We start from the raw sequence: 22,060 nt of genomic DNA on the forward strand, positions 1-22,060 counted from the left end.
CAGTGGTGTCAAGAAAACAACCTCTCCCTCAATGTCGCAAAAATAAAGGAGCTGGTTGTGGATTACAGGAGGAATGGAGACAGGCTAACCCCTATTGACATCAATGGATCTGGGGTAGAGAGGGTAAACAGCTTCAAGTTCCTCGGCATCTACATCACCGAGGACCTCAGGTGGTCTGTACACACCAGCTGTGTGGTGAAACAGGCACAACAGTGTCTCTTTCACCTCAGACGATTGAGGAAGTTTGGCATGGGCCCCCAATTCTCAAGAACTTCCTACAGTGGCACAATTGAGAGCATCCTGACTGGCTGCATCACTGCCTGGTATGGGAACTGTACCTCCCTTAATCTCAGGACTCCGCAGAGAGTGGCGCAGACAGCCCAGCACATTTGTAGTTGTGAACTTCCCATGATTCAGGACATTTACAAGGACAGCTGTATAAAAAGGGCCCATAGGGTCATTGGGGACCCAAGCCATCCCAAACATAATCTATTCCAGCTGCTACCATGCAGGAAGCAGTACCGCAGCATAAAAGCCAGGACAACAGACTCCGGGACAGCTTCTTCCCCAGGCCATCAGACTGATGAACTCATGCTGATTTGAGTGTACTCTATATTACACTGACTGTTTTATTTAAATTATTATAAATTACTATGATTGCACATTCAGATGGAGACATAATGTAAAGACTTTTACTCCTCATGCATGTGAAGGATGTAAGAAATAAAGTCAATTCAGTTCAATTCAATTCCAAATTCACCACTCTGGCTAAAGAAACTCCCCCTCATCTCCATTCTAAATGGATGTCCCTCTATTCTGAGGCTGTGCCCTATGGTCCTAGACTCCCCCATCACATCCACTCAATTGAAGTCTTTCAACATTCAGTAGTCTTCAATGAGATCCTCTCTCATTCTTCTGAATTCCAGTGAAGACAGCCCAGAGCCATCAATTGGCTCTCACACTTTAACCCTTTCATTCATGGAATCATACTCATGAACCTCCTCTAAACCTTCTCCAATGTCAGCACATCCTTTCTAAGATAAGGGGCCCACAATACTCCAGTGAGGCCTCCCCAGTGCTTTATAAAGCCTCAATATTATTTGCTTGCTTTTATATTCTAGTCCTCTTGAAATGAATGCTAACATTGCATTTGCCTTCCTCACCACTGACTCAACCTGCAAATTAACCTTTAGGGAATCCTGCACAAAGACTCCCAACTCCCTTTGTACCTCAGATTTTTGAATTTTCTCTCCATTTAGAAAATAGTCAACACTTCTATTCCTTCTACCGAAGTGCATGATCTTACACTTTTCAATATTGTATTCCTTCTACCACTTTGTCCATTCGCCTAATATGTCCAAGTCCTTCTGCAGCCTCCCTGCTTCCTCAACACTACCTGCCCCTCCACCTATCTTCATGTTGTCCACAAACTTGGCAACACAGCCATTAATTCCATGATCCATGATCTCCCTACTGTTCTGCCTCATTTCTATAGACATTGTCCGTCTCCTGAGTAAACACATATGAAAATAATATCCATTTAAGAACTCATCTATCTCTTTCAGATCCATGCATACACAGACAACCACACTGATCTTCAAGTGGGACAATTTGGTATTCTTTTGGTCTAACATGTCTGCTGAAGCCCTTTGGTTGCACATTTACCTCGTCTTCCAGAGCAACTTCATGTTTTATTTTAGTCCTAATTTTCTTCTCTTGCACTTCTTAAACTCATTAAGTACCTTATTTGTTCCTTGCTGCCTATACCTGGTATGCACCACCTTCTTAAACAGGGCCTCAACATGCCTTGTAAACCAAGGCTCCCTGTACCCATTAGTCCCATATTTTATTCTGACAAGAACAAACAAACTCTGTACTTTTAACATTTCACTTGAAGGCCTTCCATGGATGCCTTTGCCAGGAAAAACTATCCCAATTCACACCTAACTTTCTCCAATTTAGAATCCCATCCCAAGAACCAATCCTATCTGTCTCCATACTTACCTTGTAACTAATGGAATTATGATCACTAGATCCAAAGCGTTTCCCTACACACACTTCTGTCACCTGCCCTTTCTCATTCTCTGATAGGAGATCCAATATCACTTCCTCTCTATTTGGGACATCTACATATAGATTAAGGAAACTTTCCTGAACAAATTTGACAAATTATCCCATCCAGTCCTTTTACAGTATAGGAGTTCCAGTCAATATGCCAAAAACAAAGTCACCTATCACAATCGTATTTTCCTTGCAACTGTCTGCGATCCCTCGATAAATTCATTCCTCTAAATCCTGACTTGAGTGGTGTATAATATAATCCTACTAACGTGATCATCCCTTTCTTATTCGTCAGCTCCACCCATAAAATTTCAGTAGACAACCAACTGTCATAGAAAAGCACAGCACAGGAACGGGCACTTCAACCCATCTAGTTCATGCCAAACCACTTAAACTGCCTGGTCGCATCAATCTGCACCCGCATCATAGCCATCCATGTACCTATCCAAACTTCCCTTAAACATCGAAATTGAGCTTACATGTACCACTTGCAATGGCAGCTCATTCCACACTCTCACAACCCTCTGAGTGAAGAGGTTTCCCCTTATGGTCCCCTTTAAACTTTTTACCTTTCACCCTTAACCCATGACCTCTGGTTGTAGTCCCACCAAACACAAGAGGAAAAAGTCCTGCTTGCATTTACCCTATGTACACCCTTCATAATTTTATATACCTCTATCAAATCTCACCTCAATCTTCCGTGTTCCAAGGAATAAAGTTCTGACTTATTCAATCTTTCTTAATAACTCAGGTCCTCCTGTCCCAGCAACATCTTTGTAAAATTTCTTTGAACTCTTTCAACCTTATTTACACCCCTCCTGTAGGTAGGTGACCAAACCTGCACACAATACACCAAGTTAGGCCTCACCAACGCCTTGTACAACTTCAAAGTAACATCTCGTCCTGTTACTCAGAACTTTGATTTTTGATGGCCTATGTTGTAAAAGCTTTCTTTACAATCTCATCTACCTGTGATGTCACTTTCAATGAATTATGGACCTGCATTTCCAGATCCCCTTATTCTACCATGCCTCAGCACCTTACTGTTCACTGTGTAAGACCTACCCTGGTTGGTCCTACTGAAGTGCAACACCTCGCACTTGTCTGCTTTAAATTCCTCCTGCCATTTTCAGCCCATTTTTCCAGCTGGTCCCGATCCACTACAAGCTGTCCACTAAACTCCCAATCTTGGTGTCATCCGCAAATTTGCTGATCCAGTTAACCATATCATCATCCAGATCACTGATATAGGTGACAATAACCCAGCATCAATCCCTGCGGCACTCCACTAGTCACGGGCCTCCAGTCAGAGAGGCAAACATCTATTGCACTACCACTCTGCCTTCTCCCACAAAGCCAACGTCCAATCCAATTTACTATCTCATCTTGAATATCAAGCTTCCTGACCAACCTCCCGTCAGGACCTTGTCAAATGCCTTATTAAAGTTGATATAGACAACATCCACTGGAGCCCTCATCACCTCCAGTCTATTCTGTCTGTGGACTGCCATGAAGCTTTCTTTGAAAAGTGAAACCAGCCTTTAATATGTCCCGCTCTACCATAACATTGAGCTGCCCATCCTGCAACCAAATTTCACTAATGGCTACAAGATCATAATTCCATGTGCCGATACATGCTCTAAGCTCTATCATGTCTAAAACAACAGAACCCCATAACATTGAGCTGCCCATCCTGCAACCAAATTTCACTAATGGCTACAAGATCATAATTCCATGTGCCGATACATGCTCTAAGCCCATCCATCTTACCTACTATATTCACTGCATTGAAATAAATGCAACTCAGAACATTATTCCCATCAGTTCCTGTCCTTGTACGTAGGGCTAACAGGTTTCACAACAACATCTCCACTGGCTGCCCTGCCACTCTGGTTCCCATCTCCCTGCAACTCCAGGTTTAAACCTCCCACAGCAGCACTCGCTAGCCTTCCTGCAAGGATACTAGTCCCCCTCCAGTTTAGTTGCAAACTGTCCTGTTTGTACACATCCCACTTCTCCTGGAAGAGAGCCGAATGATCCAAAAATTTGAAGCCCTCCTTCCTGCACCATCTCCTTAGCCACATGTTAAACTGTATTATCTTCCAGCCTCACTAGCACATAGCACATAGCAATCCAGGAATCACAACCCTAGAGGCCCTGTCCTTTAACTTAGCGCCGAACTCCCTGAACTCACTTTGCAGGACCTCGTCATCCTTCCCACCCATCTCACCGATGTGATACTGACCTGGACCACAACACTTGGCTGCTCACACTCCTCCCTTAAGAACACTATGGACTCGATCTGAGATATTCCTGACTCTAGTACGTTGGGAGACAACACACAATGCATGAATCTTGTTCCCGTCCACAGAACCTCCCGTCTATCCCCCTAACCAATGAATCCCCAATCACTACAGTTCACCTCCTTCTTCCCCCTCCCACTTCCCTTACAGAGACAGACTCGGTGTAGAGACCTAACTGCTAGGTCATTTCATACACCTCCACGCGCCCCCCACCCCCCCGCCAAAAGTATCCAAAGCAATATACTTGTTATTGAGAGGACAGCCACAGATTCCCAGCACCGGCAACATATCCCCTTTCAATCCGCTAATGATCACGCAGTTACCTGTGTCCTGACAGCCACAGATTCCCAGCATCGGCAACGTATCCCCTTTCAATCCCCTAATGATCACGCAGTTACCTGTGTCCTGCACCCTTGGTGTAACTATCTCATGTAACTCCTGTCATTCAACCTCTCAGTCTCCTGAATGATCCGGAGTCAACTTAGCCCCCGTTCCCTAACGTGATCTGCAGGCTGCAGCTGGATGCAATTCTTGGAGGTGCAGTGGTCAGAGACACTGGAGATCTCCTTGTCTTCCCACATCCCACAAGAGCAGCATTACATGATCCCGACTGTCACTCTGTGGTGTTTGGGGGTGGGGGGGGGCATAGGAAGGATCATGTGCAGACTACCAGGTGTAGTTTAATTTGGTATTGTGGTCAGCACAGAAATGCTGGGACGAAGGACCTGTCAGTGTGCTGTACTGTTCGATGACAACAAATTAATGAAAATCATTTTAAAAAGAAGTGCTTGAAGATTAAAAACCAAATGCAAACAACAGCATTAATAATAATGGTATTTTACAGATGATTATCAACCCAACTCATAGTAGATGTTTCACTAGGCATAAACTATGCTTCAAACATTATAAGATGCAGAAATCTTACATTCAGTGCAAACTGAAACGGAAGTTAAAAACAAAACCAACCCAAATTAACTTAGTAGAAATCCCAAAGTAGTCTCAAGGGTACAAGGCACTGTTGAATAATTCAGCCCCAAGAAGTGGGCATTGTTGGAATGGTGAAAAAGAACAACTTTGCTCTGAAGCAATTTTAGAAAGAATTGTCCAGGATGTCTCAAAGTGTAAAATAATTACAGGCAAAAGATGCAAAAATGTCGGCAGCACATGGAACAAGTTGGTCAGGTTGCTCAAAGTGGAATCAGTTCAAATGTAAAAAGGGTTAGGGATGGATTCATTTTTGTTTTCCATGAATAACCTTTCATTAAGGAGAGGACATTGAAAACTTAATAAGCTGGAACTATTGTTATTTTAACAGAGTAGGAAAAGATCGCAATTATGAAGGAAAACCTTTGTTTGAATTAAGGGACCAGAAAATCAAAATTACCAAGAATAACCTTACAGTGAAACAAAATGTTATTCTGAATATAGAAAACTTTTAAAGGATAATGTAACAATTTTTAGACTGATGGATGGATTTACTGGTTTGTGTACTAGACTGGTTAACCAGAATTGTAAACCACTGACTCAGACAGCCAAGTTCAAATGTCACCATGGCAACAATGGAGATTAGTGTCAGAGTTACACAGCAAGGGAAAAGGGGCCTTGTCATCCATGCCAAATGATGAGGGTGACTTCCTGAGATCATCCCACTTGCCTGAATTTGGCCCATATCCTTCTAAAGATTTCCTAACCACAATGTATCCAAACATCTTTTAAATGCTGTAATTTACTTTTCTCTACCATTTCATCTGGCAGCTCATGTCACATACCCATTATACACAGTGGAAAAAGATGCCCTTAACATTCCTTTAAATCGTTTCCCTCCACCACCTTAAACCTACGCCTTTTAGCTTTACATTCCTCTACAGTGGGGGAAAAGAACACTCTCTATGCTCCTCATAATTTCAAGCACCTCTATCAACATACTGAGTTAAGAAACCTCTGGGTACACTAAACAAATTCTGCCCCATCTGAATCTCCTTCACTAAGAAGACTGCAATCTATATAGGGGATGTTGGAGTCACCCACGACAACAACCTGTTGTTTCTGCACTTTTCCCTTATCTGCAGATCATAATGACTCAGTGTCCGTTGGTGGGTTGGGGGAGGGATCCAATCTCTGTTGTCTTCTCTGAATTCTCCACACTCCCTGGCCTTCTCCATGGTAAACAGGAACAAGAAATATTTAAGCCCATCTCCTGTGACTTCACACACAGATGACCACACTGATCCTCGACTCCTTTTGCTCTGATATACACCCTATCCTCGTTATATGCGGGGGGTACGTTCCTCGCAGTCGATGTGTAATGTGAATAATGATTTAAATGGAGAAGATAGGGACGCGTTCCAGAGGGCTTCCTAAATATGTTTTATCTGTAACTTATTCACATTTTCATACCAATACGACACAAAAGCAGTACCACAAGACAAGATTTTGTATTATATTTCATCAATTTAAGGTAATATTCAATGCAATAAATCATAGAAAGTTAACATCCTCTGGTGTACAGTACTCACCAACAGTGGCAGGTGTCTTCGCTCCGGGAGATGAGTGGTTGTTGTGGTGTCGGGCAGCTTTACATAGATAAGGTGGATGGTTGTGGTCGTCAGGATCACATCAAGTACAGCAAGGGGTGAAGGAAGATTCACAGAACTCTTAGAACTGCCAGTAGCAGGAGATGACACTGGTTTGAAGAAAGTGGTGAGGGTTGTTTGCTTGGCAACATTTTGTTTTTCAGCATAAATTTGCTTGTAGGGAAGAAGGGTTGACGGCAGGGAACGACTGAAATGCTGACTCCGTTCTAAACCTGGGTCCATGTCCATTGCCATTTGTGCCAAGTGTTCCCGCTTCCGCCATTCCCTCACCGTTGGTAAACTCCCAGGATTTTCAAAATCATCTGTTGCTTACAGCATCTGATAGTTCGCCGTAAAAAAAAAAGTACGCCTTGAATGTGGATCACACCGGTCGAGTGGTTGAATCAGCGATGTTGTGTTAGGCGGCAGGAAACGCACTGTTATGTTAGGATGAATGTTGTCCAAATGTTTAGGATGGGCTAGCGCATTGTCAAGCAACAAAAGAACTTTAAAGGCAAGATTCTGTTCCTGGCAGTAGCATCCCAGAGCTGTGTTACCGTCAGCTGATGCCGCGTTGTTTATAATTTCCAACTTTTTTTTCAAGTGTTAAAGCGGTTCTCTGCCACTCAGCTGATGGCCCAGGACATGACATCGGATGCTTAGGAGGCATAGTTAAGTATTTCAAGCACAGAATCACTGCACCGTAGGTAAAACCAACAAAAGTTTAAGAGCGCAAGATCACGCATCCATACCTTACCAAAACCAATGCGAGACAGGCAGGAATGAGATTGTGAGGCGCGCGCACCTGACTTGTATTGGCGGGAAAGCGGTGCTTCTCATGCCAACAGTGAGACTGTGAGTCACGCACACGTGACTTGTATTGGCGGGAAGGCAGTGCTCCTCGCATAACTGTGAGCTTTGGATGCATATAAGGAGATGTTGGTAGAAATAGGTTCCTCGCATAACTGTGATTCCGCATTGTCTGAAGACGCATATAACGAGGATAGGGTGCACATAGAATCTATTATCTGTCAAGGGCATGCCCCCATTTTACCCTCCTGATTTCCTTCTAAAGCACACTCCTACATCTCCAATACTTTTCAAAGGACCAGCAGCCTACACCTGACATATGCTTCCTTCTTCCTGTCCCGAAGCTCAATGTCCCTCCTCAGCATCGGAGGTTCCATTCTGACTGATTGCTTCACAGCCTGGTATGAAGCATCCACTGGACAGGATCACAAGAGATGTAGACTTCACCAGCTCCATCACCAGCACAACCCACCTCACCATTGAACATGTCTTCAAGAGGTGGGTGCCTCATGGTGGACCCTTAAAGTCATTAAAGACCCTTGTAGAAGCTCTAGCTAGACAGAGGGAAACTTCAGGTAAGAAAAGATTGTAGATACAGTTTACCAAATGGTCAAAATCCATAACTACAAGTCAGTCCTGTATAAAAATGGGATTTCTCTATTTAGATTTCAGAACAGTGTGATGAGAAGGGCCGTGCTATTCTCCTTGTGCACAAGTAAAGAAAGTACGATTGAGGAATGATTGTGAGCTTTAAGAATCCAGTTAATCAGTGACAACACCCTCATCATCAGGGCGACGTACTCTTTCCATTACTAACATCAGGGAGGAAGTACAAGAGCCTGAAGACCCACAGTCAATGTTTTAAGAACAGCTTCTTCTTCTCCACCGTCAGATTTCTGAATGGTCCATGAACACTATCTCAATATTGTCTTTTGCACAACTTATTTTCTGGAACTTGTAGTAATTTTTATGCCCTGGTACAGTATTGCTGCCACAAAACAAACTTCATGTCACAGGTCAATGATATTAAAAAATTCTGAAGCAAAGGTTTCCTAATCCTGCCCCCTTGCCCTTCACTCTGAACACTTTTCATCTCACTTTTTATAAGATTATGAGAGATATAGATAAGGTAGACAGTCAGAATCTCTTTCCCAGGAAAAGAACGGTAAATACCAGAAAGCACAGCTTTAAGATGCAAGAGAATCAATTTAAGGGAAACATTCAGAGTAAGTTCCATTGAAATGCAAAGTGGTGGGTGTCTGGAATGCACTGCTGGAGTAGTGATAACAGGTACAACAGTAACATTTAAAGGCATTTAGAAAGACACATACACATGTCGGGAATAATCATGTGCAGGCAGATGAAGCATTTCTTTAACATCATGCTCAGCACAAAAATCATGGCTGTTCCGGTGCTGTTCTATGTAAACTCTACCATGTGGAATTAGCATTAAAGATTTATTTATTTCAAGATACAGCACAGAATAGGCCCTTCTACCCTTTGAGCCATACGGTCCAGCACCCTCCAATCTAACCCTAGCCCAGCCTAATCGCAGGGAAAATTTATAATGATCTGCTAACTGGCAGATTAGGTCTTTAAACCGTGGGAGGAAATCGAAGCCCCAAGCTGTAACAGTATTGCACTAACCACCATGCTACTGTGGTATCCTACTGAAGGAAGAACAAAAACAACATACAAGGGAAGAAATCACAAACAAGAGAAAATCTGCAGATGCTGGAAATTTGAGCAACACACACAAAACGCTGCCTGGCCTGCTGAGTTCCTCCAGCATTTTGTGAGTGATACAAGGGAAGACACAATGAATATATAAAAAGAAGGTTGTGAGGAGACTAGAAAGGAACACCTGTTGTTGCTATAATAGCTTTTTACGTTATACCCACACTACTAGAAACATTTCTTTCTAGAGGGTTATCATTGAAGGGCAGGAAGGGGAGGGAAGGGTACGGCCGAGAGGATTGGGCACATACTGTGAGGAATGCATTGTCATTATACAGCATCACTCTGAATAATTCAAATCTTTATGCAATGATCTCTATCCTCTTCAATAGTTGTATTTTCCGTGATAATTAAGATCTTCATTTGCCCACTCAATCACTGAAACAAGTCATCAACACCAAGGTTTTGCTTTGCATCTACAAATTGTTTTACATCTACCAATTGATCATTGATTATCACTGTGCAGGTCTACTTTTAAAACACGAGAAATTTTAATGCACTGTCACAGATTCTTAATGTCGCATCAAACAAATGGAGACGAGGACAACATGCTACATTAACACATACTCACATTCTCTTTCAGCATGGTCTGAGCAGCCTCTGTCATCACACTTTTTGCATCGGTTTTTTTCTGCCGGTCGATGAAGATGATGCCGGCCAGCCAGCACACCAACCCCACAGTGCCAGCGTACATCAGTTCCTTCTTTGCAATGGCAACACAGCGATCGGGAAGGATTTCCATCATTCCTTGTAAACAAAATAGTTACACAATCCTTTCATTAGGAAACCAAATAGTAGGTGATGTTTTACAGCAAAGCAAGAAATAAACAAGTCTCAAAAACAGAAACTGCAGCACATGAGATCACTCTGTTACCCTACACATTATATTTGGGCTGACACTGCTATTCCAAACCACAATCTTTTTCATATACAACAGACATCCCACCTCTCCCTGAAGTTCCGGGAGTCTCCCGCATATTGATAGTGGCTCCCCGATGCCCGCAAATTACATACAATATCCCGGAAATTGATTATTTTGAGAGAGAGCGAGAGAGCGCGCGAGAGACTGAGACTGTGTGTGTGTGTGTGTGTGTGTGTGTGTGTGAGAGAGAGAGAGAGAGAACGAGCAAGAGAGCACCATGGCAGAGCGTTCCAAGAAAAAAAGAAAATATTAAACAACTAAAATGTACCCCTGCCTAATAGGGGTCAAAAATAATGACAGTGTTGCTCGCTGCACTGTTTGCAACAGTGACTTTTCTATTGCCCATGGTGGGTTAAGGCTGTAAAAGACATGTTGAGGTGAGTCTAACAGCTGTCATTTGTTCATTAGCATAGTTCACGTTATTTAAAGTAGCTGGCTAGCTGCTGAGGAGCTACTCTATTGCAGACATCCCACCTCTCCCGGAAGTTCCGGGAGTCTCCCACAAATTGATGATGCTACCTCCCTGAAATGAGTTTTTGCAGGGTGGGATGTCTGATATAACATCCCTCAATTACACCATGGTAATTGAAGGGTGTTGCATATGCAAAAGTACTGTCTCAGCCATCAGTAATCAAACACCTCATGCAGTTTGTCTGTGGTGGCAATATTTCTTAATTCACCCCTTTGTCAAAGGACCTTCAGTTTTGGTATCATGTTTCCCAATTTACCAGTTGCAGCAATCTGTCATTTCATGCTCTTCAAATGAATGTGAAATGCTTCCATTTTATGATACAACCTAGTAAGCTACTCAGGCCATCAAGTGTACGACAGCTCACAAAACAATCCCATCCTCCACTAATTCATCCTGTAACCTATTCTCCCAACATTTGCAACCACTCAGTTGCACACTGCAGGCAACTCACAGTCACAATACACCTACCGACTCATGACTTTAGAAAGCAAAAGGCACCGGGCTCTGGGATGGAAGAGGGTGAGGTGGGCGGACCCACAGGAAAACATGCAAATAGATCAAGAATATTTTACAGAGCTCATAAGTTATTTTAGTCTCATCACTATCAACATCTAGACAATGAACAGAAGTGATTAGGAAGGCTAACAGAATATTGGGCTATATAATACGCTCAGAGGAGTTAAAGTCCAGAGGTGTTGTCCTCAAGCTGTATAATGTCTTCTGAGGCCACACTCTGAGTTCTGTGTACAATTTTGGTCTCCATATTGTGCGAGGGATGTGAAGACATCACAGAGTTCAGAGAAGGGTGACTAAACTCATTCCGGGTCTGCAGAGTATGAGCTGTAAAGAAAGATTAAATGAATTAAATCTTTTTAGCGTAAGTAGACGTAGAATGAGAGGGGATGTGATAGAAGTGTTCAAAATCGTTAAGGGCATAAGTAAGGTGGATGCCAGCTGTTACTTCAAAATTAATCCATCAACAAGGACTGGTTAAAGGGAGATTTCAGACTAAATCAGGAAGCATTTTTTTACACAGTGAGTGTGGACACATGGAACAAACTAACTAGTTGTGTAGTTGACAGTTGTACCCTACAGACTTTCAAATCTAAACTTGATAGTTATTTCAACACATAATTGGCAGGATTACTGCGCAGGGTTCTTCAGGATAGGACTTACACACATATTGAAGAGAATAGCCTAATAATTCAGCATGACATTGTTGTGGGGCACGTCATAACTTGTTATCTAGATTGAATTCAGTTAAAAAGGTGATCAAGAGAACTTTCACAGGCAGGGCAGTATATATTGCCTACCTGTACTTCTAGAAAGGCCTTTGACAAAGTCTGCCACAGCAGGCTGGTCTGGAAGGTGAGATCAGATGGGATCCTGGGTGAACTCTCCAACTGTGCAAAAGATTGGCTGGTGGAAGGGGACAGAAGTGGCAGCGGAAGGGTGTTTTGCTATAGACTGGCAGCCTGTCATCAGTGGTGTGCCCCAGGAATCAGTACTGGGCCCTCTATTGTTTGTCATTAGTATTAATGATTTGTATGAGAATATAGGTGGCATGATTAGTGGGTTTCCTGATGGTACCAAAATTGGTAGGACATTCAAGAATGTTGTCTAAGATTGCAACGAGATCAAGATTAACTGGAAATGTGGAGAAAGGAAGGGCAGATGGAATGGAACTCAACATGCAAAATTATTTTTTGGCAAGTTAAACCAGAACAGGACATGCACAGTGAATAGCAGGACCCTGGAGAGTGTTGCAGAATAGACATCAAGGAGTAAGGTACTAGATCCCTGAGAGGGCGGTGACGGCACCAAATAGCATGACTGCCTTTACCAGTCAGGCCAGAGTACAGGAGTTGAGACATCAAGATACAACTGTACCAGATGTTGGTGGGCCCACACTTGAAATAGTGTGTGCTGTTTGATCACAACACACTACAGGAAAGATGCGATTAAGCTAGATTCACAAGGGTAAGGGTCTTGAACCCAAATCACCAACAGCTCATTCCCATCCATAGATGCTATCTGATGTACTAAAATCCTCCATCTTATGTGTTGCTCAGATTCCAGCATCTGCAGTCTCGCTTCTTCACAAGGATGTTGTTGAATTTGGCACGTTGACCATAATGAATGGGCTGATTACAGAAAATTACAGGAAGCTGGAGAAACCGACCTTCATGCCACACACATCAAAGTTGCTGGTGAACGCAGCAGGCCAGGAAGCATCTCTAGGAAGAGGTACAGTCGACGTTTCGGGCCCAGACCCTTCGTCAGGACTCTAGGAAGAGGTACAGTCGACGTTTCCAGCATCTGCAGATTTCCTCGTGTTTCCCATCTTCATGCCGTCTGGTTGAAGACCACCCAAATGGAATACTGGGAGTTGCTCCTCCAGCCTGAGTGACCTCATCATTGCAGTCGAGGAGGCCACGGCTTGACATCTTGGAATGGGGAGTGGTACTAAAGCAGATGGCCACCAGAAAATCCTCCCCGCTGCAGACACAGCAAAGATGCTTAACAAAGTGGTCCCCCACTATAAATCGGATGTAACTGATGTAGAGGAGACTGCACTGGGAATACTGAACAGAGTTGGAGGTAAAGTGTTGCCTTAACTAGAAGGACTGTCATTCAAAATCTTCACTTACAAAAATCACATTTGGCTTAGACTCTGAAATTGCCGTCCTCCTGAAATTTCAGACTACAAGCAGTGAAGCCTGGGTAGGTCACCAACTAATTAGGACTGCTGGTTTCCTCTCTATGCTTTAATAGTCTCCAGCAGGTTGCACTAGGCTAACTCAACCTAGTCATCTATACAAGGATATTTGGCCCAATTAATCTTTTTTTTGGAGTAAAGTAACGAGCTCAGACCCCTTAAAGGACATTAAAATTTCAATTAAAGATAATTTCTGAAACATCCTGAATGCCTCATAGCATTTATTAACTGAGTTAGAGCGATGGATTTGCCAGAGGATTAATCTTTTTGCTCTTTCCAAGCTTATAGAAACGGCAGCAGGACCATACAATTTGCTGCAATCAACTGGGCTTGGAACTCAGCCAAGGATGTCTCAATGCTAGGGGGTTCAGAGGTGCGGTCTCCAAACAGCATGCCTGTTTTCATATGCATGAGGAAACACCAGTTGGCTAAGACACCAAAGGCAGTGGTGAAAGCAAGTTCTGCATTAACCAACTGACTTCCCCACCCCTTCACCCCATTTTTTTTTGGGAAAGGCAGATTTAGTTTTTTTAAAACCACAAATGAGTCTTCTTTATCAATATCACAAAATCCATAGTCAAAACCACTGATAGTACATAGCAAGACTCTCTGATGGAGACTGGCTACACGAGACTAGCCATCCTTACCCATCAGATCCAAAGAACTCTGGTGATTGGAGATGATGACATATGGACCCTTGACATTCAGATTCTCCAACCCCTTCACTTCAAGTTTAATTCCATACAAATTCTTGACATGTTGCAATGCACTTCGGACTAACCTAGAGAAGAAAGAACAAAACCACAAGTATAATCAAGAACTATAACTCAGTATGAGGCAATAAAATTCATAATGCAGATTAATCAGACTGGAAGGTTTGGGTGGGGCGGTAGGGCGTAACCAAGCAATCAAATCATAAACCCTCTCAATAGAAAATTCCATACCCTTTCATAACCAGCAAGATCTTATCAATGAAAAATGGAAATAATAATTTGTAAACAAACTATGCAATTTACTGTACATTTTTCTTGACTAGACACAATCTGGGATGTTAGATGATTAACTAGAAAAGGTAGGAGAGAATTTAAAAGAATTTCTTTTTTTGGATTCCTATAAGCAACAGTCTCATTGATACTCAATGCACAAAAAGTGCCGAATTATACTGCAGATCATCTATTCAATCCATACTGTTGAGCATCCCAATTGCAGACAAGAAATCTCTCTTCCCAAAAGCACCTCCAAAAGTACTTAAAGGAACAACTCCCAATCTCTTCTGCAATTAACACCTTAACTAGAGAGCGACATACAACAGAACCTTACAATGAGTGACAAAACAGGTCCTTAAATGCCCTCGCTTCAAATACTGTCATCAGACACAGTTCAACCTTGAACATTTATATTTCTATCACCATTTCACGACAAGACCCGAGTTAGCATTAAGCATCAAGTTAAGATGCTCAGGAATACACTCCCTACAGTGGGCAGTTATGATTACTGTCAGGATGCAATCTTCACAATAATTAGCCCCCTTAATTTCTGAAAGATGGAAAACAACATAAAAATTGCCAGAAGAGACCTCAATTTCCAAACCTGCAGTGAGCTGATTTACAGCAGCTTAGAACATAGTACTCTACAGCACAGTACTGGGCCTTCAGTCCACGACATTACCTTGACCTCTAACATACCTTTCCCTCCTACACAGCCTTCCATTTTTTCTATCTTTCATGTACCTAAGTATTTCTTATATGTCCTTAAATGTCAGCCATCAAATGACATGATCAGATTCCAACCAAGTGCACCTCCAACTCAGAAACAGACACTCACCGAAGGCAACTTCATATCCAGCTGTTCCTGTGCGGTCAATTTACGGAACTGCTCAAGTTATCAAGCATGAACAGCAATTTAACCTGCTTGGGCATCAAGCTAGTGTCACTTTCCTACAACCAAACCACTCATCATCGTTTGCGGTCAATTTAAAATCAAATCCAATAATTTACAAAGTGATTTGACTTCACCAACTCCACATAAATGTATTTAATGTTTTGATAAAAAAATTAAGCAGAACATATGAATGTGTGGGAAACATACTAATATGGATGTACTGGTCTCATATGCATGGATTGCCCAGTGTGTCGCTGTACAGACCAGTAATCAGGCTGGCCATCAAGTTCCATTATAAGTACCACTGTAGGAGATGCATTGTGTGTGGTGCTGCACTTAATGACTGACGGTATATCAGCTTGACATTCCATTATGAAGGAAGCAGAACATATAAACACATTACATTGGATTTTGGCAGGAAACAAATAACATGATTCTTTTCCAGAACATTGCTTAGGGCAAGAGCAGGGAGGTCATGTTACAAGTTTATATTAAAAAATCTCAACTATCGAGTGTAGTCCTGACCATCACATCTGAAACAGCGGCGAGGAGGATCTCTAGCATGTGCCTGATTCAGAGGACTCACTGAGTACTGACTCCATGGGCAGAAGAAGGATGCATCAAAGTTGTGAAGGGAGGCATCACTGGAACAGTCGACGCTGTTTTTTCCTTACAGAGTTAGTAATGCCAGGGATTATAATCAGACAAGTGATCCTGAACTTTACGTACACAAGCAGCCTCTGCCCCCTTGATGCCTAGAGTGAGGTTTCTACTGGTTGTTCTGTCTCCAGACTTGAAGGCAGCATGCTGGGGTTTTAGAAGGGATCACACCTCTGCTTCAGCCAGGGTTGGGTTGTGACATGACTACATTTCAGGCACAAACGTCATCTACAAACTTACAGATGTAGCCTGTAGCTGTATACCGTAGCTGCCGTATGCCTTGCTTACTCTTGTACTCAACAGCCCTACCAAACACTTTCTTCACCAACTTACCCACACACAGTCCCAAGATCCCTCTGTATCTAAAATGCTATTAAAGAGTCCATCATTAACAGCATTTTTCTTCTTTCATTTAACACCCCCCAAACTCTAAAGTGCTATAACTCAGATTAACCACCTTCCATCTGAATTGTTTTTATTTCAGCTAAATCACAGTTTCTTCTTGTACATTCCACGGAATATAAAGGCAGGGGTGGCAAACCTTTGCCCAAATTGGTGATAAACTACTGAAATTTCTTTTACATGCCATGGTAATTCTGAGCAGAGATTGACATTGATTTATGAACAACAATAAGAATGGACTTTTTTTTAAAAAGAAAAAGGGTGAGCCTTATTTCTTATTTACATGCATTCATTGTTTTACTGTCAATAAAGGCATAACAGAATCAGATTGAAATAAAACTGTTCAAAATTATTAATATTAATCTTATGATGATGAATAACATTTCTAAACAGCATTGTTATTGCAACCGGTTACTACCCCAATACTGATGTGCACACTTAGGTCCATAAGGATTTCAAAAAAGTATCATCCAACATCACGCGCTCTCGCAACCGTCTAGATGGCACCAAGTTACCATGAGATGTTGATTGTGAAAACATCTCACTGCTCTCAGGTTGTTAAAAAAAAAATTCATTCAAAGATAAGCCGTGAGAAGTCCTGGTACATACTGGCGTGAACAACACAGGAAAAGGCATGAAGTTCTGAAGAGAGAATATAGGGAACTAGGGAGAAAGCTGAAAAGCAGGTTTTCAATTGCAGGTGGGTGTCAGAATAGGATGATTTAGCCAATGAATATGTGGCTAAAGAACTGGTGCAGGGGACAGGATTTCAGAATTGTGGATCATTGGGATCCTATCTGGGGAAGGACCTGTACAAAAAGAACAGAATACACTTGAACTTATGGCAAAACAATATCCCCAAGTTCATTAGCGCTTTTGGGGAGGTTTAAACTAATTTGGCAGAGGGGATAGAAACCAGAATGATAGGGCAACTGGCATTCAGGTAGATGCAACTACAGAGACTGTGAGGAAGGATAGGCAGTAACTGGGGGAAAATTGCAGTCACTGGGATGGATTGAGGGGTCTCCATTTTAAAGCAAAAAGGAATGAGAGAGAATGGTCAGTACTTTCAATATCCACTTGTGAAAGAGACTTGACATTTCTGACGACAGGCTGATATCGATATTAAGAGGATGACGTGGAAAAATATGAAGATAGATAAGTCCCCAGGGCCAGGCATAATATATCACAGGTTACTTCCACAAGTCAGGAAAGAGACTGCCGCACCTTTGGCAATGAACTTTGCGACTTCACAAGCCCCATTACAATCATATGATTGGAGGATGGCAAACATTATTCATCTGTTCAAAAAAGGGAGTAGGGATAATCATGGGAATTATAGATCAGTAAGCCTTACTTCAGTGCTGGGCAAATTATCGAATATTATTAGAGAAAAGATTTCCAAGCATTTGGAGAAGCATAATCTGATATCAGACAGTCAGCATGGCTCAGTGAGAGGCAATTCATACCTTAGGGGCCTGACTAAATTATCTGAATACGTGACAAAGCATTTTGATGAAGCAAGAGCAGTGGGTGTGGTGCATACAGATTTTAGTAAGGCATTTGATAAGTTTTCCCATGTTAGGCTCCTCCAGGAAAAATTGGCTGTGTGGATTCAGAATTAGTTTGCCCTTGGAAGGCAGAGAATGGTTGAAAGATGGAGGTTGTTGACAAGTAGTGTACTGCAGGAATCTACTCTGGGACCCCTGCTCTTTGTGATTTTTATAAATGACTTGGATAAAGAAGTGGAAGTTGCTAGAGCTGTTAGAGAAGGTTTAATCTAATTTGGCATGGGGATGGGATCCAGAGTGATAAGGGCAGAGGATGGATACAGTGTGCAGTGAGACTGTGAGGAGGGATGGATACAGTGTGCAGTGAGACTGTGAGGAAGGATGGATACAGTGTGCAGTGAGACTGTGAGGAGGGATGGACACAGTGTGCAGTGAGACTGAGGAGGGATGGATACAGTGTGCAGTGAGACTGAGGAGGGATGGACACAGTGTGCAGTGAGACTGTGAGGAGGGATAGATACAGTGTGCAGTGAGACTGTGAGGAGGAATGGATACAGTGTGCAGTGAGACTGTGAGGAGGGATGGATACAGTGTGCAGTGAGACTGTGAGGAGGGATGGATACAGTGTGCAGTGAGACTGAGGAAGGATGGATACAGTGTGCAGTGAGACTGAGGAGGGACGGATACCGTGTGCAGTGAGACTGTGGCGGGATGGATACAGTGTGCAGTGAGACTGTGAGGAGGGATGGATACAGTGTGCAGTGAGACTGTGAGGAGGGATGGACACAGTGTGCAGTGAGACTGTGAGGAGGGATGGACACAGTGTGCAGTGAGACTGAGGAGGGATGGATACAGTGTGCAGTGAGACTGTGAGGAGGGATGGACACAGTGTGCAGTGAGACTGAGGAGGGATGGATACAGTGTGCAGTGAGACTGTGAGGAGGGATGGATACAGTGTGCAGTGAGACTGTGAGGAGGGATGGACACAGTGTGCAGTGAGACTGAGGAGGGATGGATACAGTGTGCAGTGAGACTGTGAGGAGGGATGGACACAGTGTGCAGTGAGACTGAGGAGGGATGGACACAGTGTGCAGTGAGACTGTGAGGAGGGATGGATACAGTGTGCAGTGAGACTGTGAGGCGGGATGGATACAGTGTGCAGTGAGACTGTGAGGAGGGATGGATACAGTGTGCAGTGAGACTGTGAGGAGGGACGGATACAGTGTGCAGTGAGACTGTGGGGAGGGATGGATACAGTGTGCAGTGAGACTGTGAGGAGAGATGGATACAGTGTGCAGTGAGACTGAGGGATGGACACAGTGTGCAGTGAGACTGTGAGGAGGGACGGATACTGTGTGCAGTGAGACTGTGAGGAGGGACGGATACAGTGTGCAGTGAGACTGTGAGGAGGGACAGATACAGTGTGCAGTGAGACTGAGGAGGGATGGATGCAGTGTGCAGTGAGACTGAGGAAGGATGGATACAGTGTGCAGTGAGACTGAGGGGGGATGGACACAGTGTGCAGTGAGACTGAGGAGGGATGGATACAGTGTGCAGTGAGACTGAGGAGGGATGGATACAGTGTGCAGTGAGACTGAGGAGGGATGGACACAGTGTGCAGTGAGACTGTGAGGAGGGATGGATACAGTGTGCAGTGAGACTGTGAGGAGGGATGGATACAGTGTGCAGTGAGACTGTGAGGAGGGATGAATACAGTGTGCAGTGAGACTGAGGGATGGACACAGTGTGCAGTGAGACTGTGAGGAGGGATGGATACAGTGTGCAGTGAGACTGTGAGGAGAGATGGATACAGTGTGCAGTGAGACTGAGGGATGGACACAGTGTGCAGTGAGACTGTGAGGAGGGATGGACACAGTGTGCAGTGAGACTGTGAGGAGGGATGGACACAGTGTGCAGTGAGACTGTGAGGCGGGATGGATACAGTGTGCAGTGAGACTGAGGGATGGACACAGTGTGCAGTGAGACTGTGAGGAGGGATGGACACAGTGTGCAGTGAGACTGTGAGGATGGATGGACACCGTGTGCAGTGAGACTGTGAGGAGGGATGGACACAGTGTGCAGTGAGACTGAGGGATGGACACAGTGTGCAGTGAGACTGTGAGGAGGGATGGACACAGTGTGCAGTGAGACTGTGAGGAGGGATGGACACAGTGTGCAGTGAGACTGTGAGGCGGGATGGATACAGTGTGCAGTGAGACTGAGGAAGGATGGATACAGTGTGCAGTGAGACTGTGAGGAGGGATGGACACAGTGTGCAGTGAGACTGTGAGGCGGGACGGATACAGTGTGCAGTGAGACTGTGAGGAGGGACGGATACAGTGTGCAGTGAGACTGTGAGGCGGGATGGATACAGTGTGCAGTGAGACTGAGGAAGGATGGATACAGTGTGCAGTGAGACTGTGAGGAGGGATGGATACAGTGTGCAGTGAGACTGTGAGGAGGGATGGATACAGTGTGCAGTGAGACTGTGAGGAGGGATGGATACAGTGTGCAGTGAGACTGTGAGGAGGGATGGATACAGTGTGCAGTGAGACTGTGAGGAGGGATGGATACAGTGTGCAGTGAGACTGAGGAGGGATGGATACAGTGTGCAGTGAGATTGAGGGATGGATACAGTGTGCAGTGAGACTGTGAGGAGGGATGGATACAGTGTGCAGTGAGACTGTGAGGAGGGATGGATACAGTGTGCAGTGAGACTGTGAGGAGGGATGGATACAGTGTGCAGTGAGACTGTGAGGAGGGATGGACACAGTGTGCAGTGAGACTGTGAGGAGGGATGGACACAGTGTGCAGTGAGACTGAGGAGGGATGGACACAGTGTGCAGTGAGACTGTGAGGAGGGATGGACACAGTGTGCAGTGAGACTGTGAGGAGGGATGGATACAGTGTGCAGTGAGACTGAGGGATGGACACAGTGTGCAGTGAGACTGTGAGGAGGGATGGACACAGTGTGCAGTGAGACTGTGAGGAGGGATGGACACAGTGTGCAGTGAGACTGTGAGGAGGGATGGACACAGTGTGCAGTGAGACTGTGAGGAGGGATAGATACAGTGTGCAGTGAGACTGAGGAAGGATGGATACAGTGTGCAGTGAGACTGTGAGGAGGAATGGATACAGTGTGCAGTGAGACTGTGAGGAGGGATGGATACAGTGTGCAGTGAGACTGAGGAGGGATGGATACAGTGTGCAGTGAGACTGTGAGGAGGAATGGATACAGTGTGCAGTGAGACTGTGAGGAGGGATGGATACAGTGTGCAGTGAGACTGTGAGGAGGGATGGATACAGTGTGCAGTGAGACTGAGGAAGGATGGATACAGTGTGCAGTGAGACTGAGGAGGGACGGATACCGTGTGCAGTGAGACTGTGGCGGGATGGATACAGTGTGCAGTGAGACTGTGAGGAGGGATGGATACAGTGTGCAGTGAGACTGAGGAGGGATGGATACAGTGTGCAGTGAGACTGTGAGGAGGGATGGACACAGTGTGCAGTGAGACTGAGGAGGGATGGATACAGTGTGCAGTGAGACTGTGAGGAGGGATGGATACAGTGTGCAGTGAGACTGTGAGGAGGGATGGACACAGTGTGCAGTGAGACTGAGGAGGGATGGATACAGTGTGCAGTGAGACTGTGAGGAGGGATGGACACAGTGTGCAGTGAGACTGAGGCGGGATGGACACAGTGTGCAGTGAGACTGTGAGGAGGGATGGATACAGTGTGCAGTGAGACTGTGAGGCGGGATGGATACAGTGTGCAGTGAGACTGTGAGGAGGGATGGATACAGTGTGCAGTGAGACTGTGAGGAGGGACGGATACAGTGTGCAGTGAGACTGTGGGGAGGGATGGATACAGTGTGCAGTGAGACTGTGAGGAGAGATGGATACAGTGTGCAGTGAGACTGAGGGATGGACACAGTGTGCAGTGAGACTGTGAGGAGGGACGGATACTGTGTGCAGTGAGACTGTGAGGAGGGACGGATACAGTGTGCAGT

General features: G+C 44.3%; 1 protein-coding gene across 1 annotated transcript in view; it reads right to left on the reverse strand.

Annotated features, from left to right (window-relative positions):
• agpat2 (1-acylglycerol-3-phosphate O-acyltransferase 2 (lysophosphatidic acid acyltransferase, beta)) overlaps positions 1-22,060 on the reverse strand; it is a 46,711-nt gene that overhangs the window by 13,304 nt on the left and 11,347 nt on the right. The window contains exons 2-3 of the mRNA XM_072240703.1: positions 14,245-14,378; positions 10,056-10,231 (exon numbers count right to left, since the gene is read on the reverse strand). Of these exons, the coding sequence (XP_072096804.1) occupies positions 10,056-10,231; positions 14,245-14,378 (310 nt within the window). The remainder of the gene's footprint in view (positions 1-10,055; positions 10,232-14,244; positions 14,379-22,060) is intronic.

The sequence above is a fragment of the Mobula birostris genome, chromosome 22 (assembly GCF_030028105.1).
Source record: "Mobula birostris isolate sMobBir1 chromosome 22, sMobBir1.hap1, whole genome shotgun sequence".
In the NCBI taxonomy this organism is placed as follows: domain Eukaryota; kingdom Metazoa; phylum Chordata; class Chondrichthyes; order Myliobatiformes; family Myliobatidae; genus Mobula; species Mobula birostris.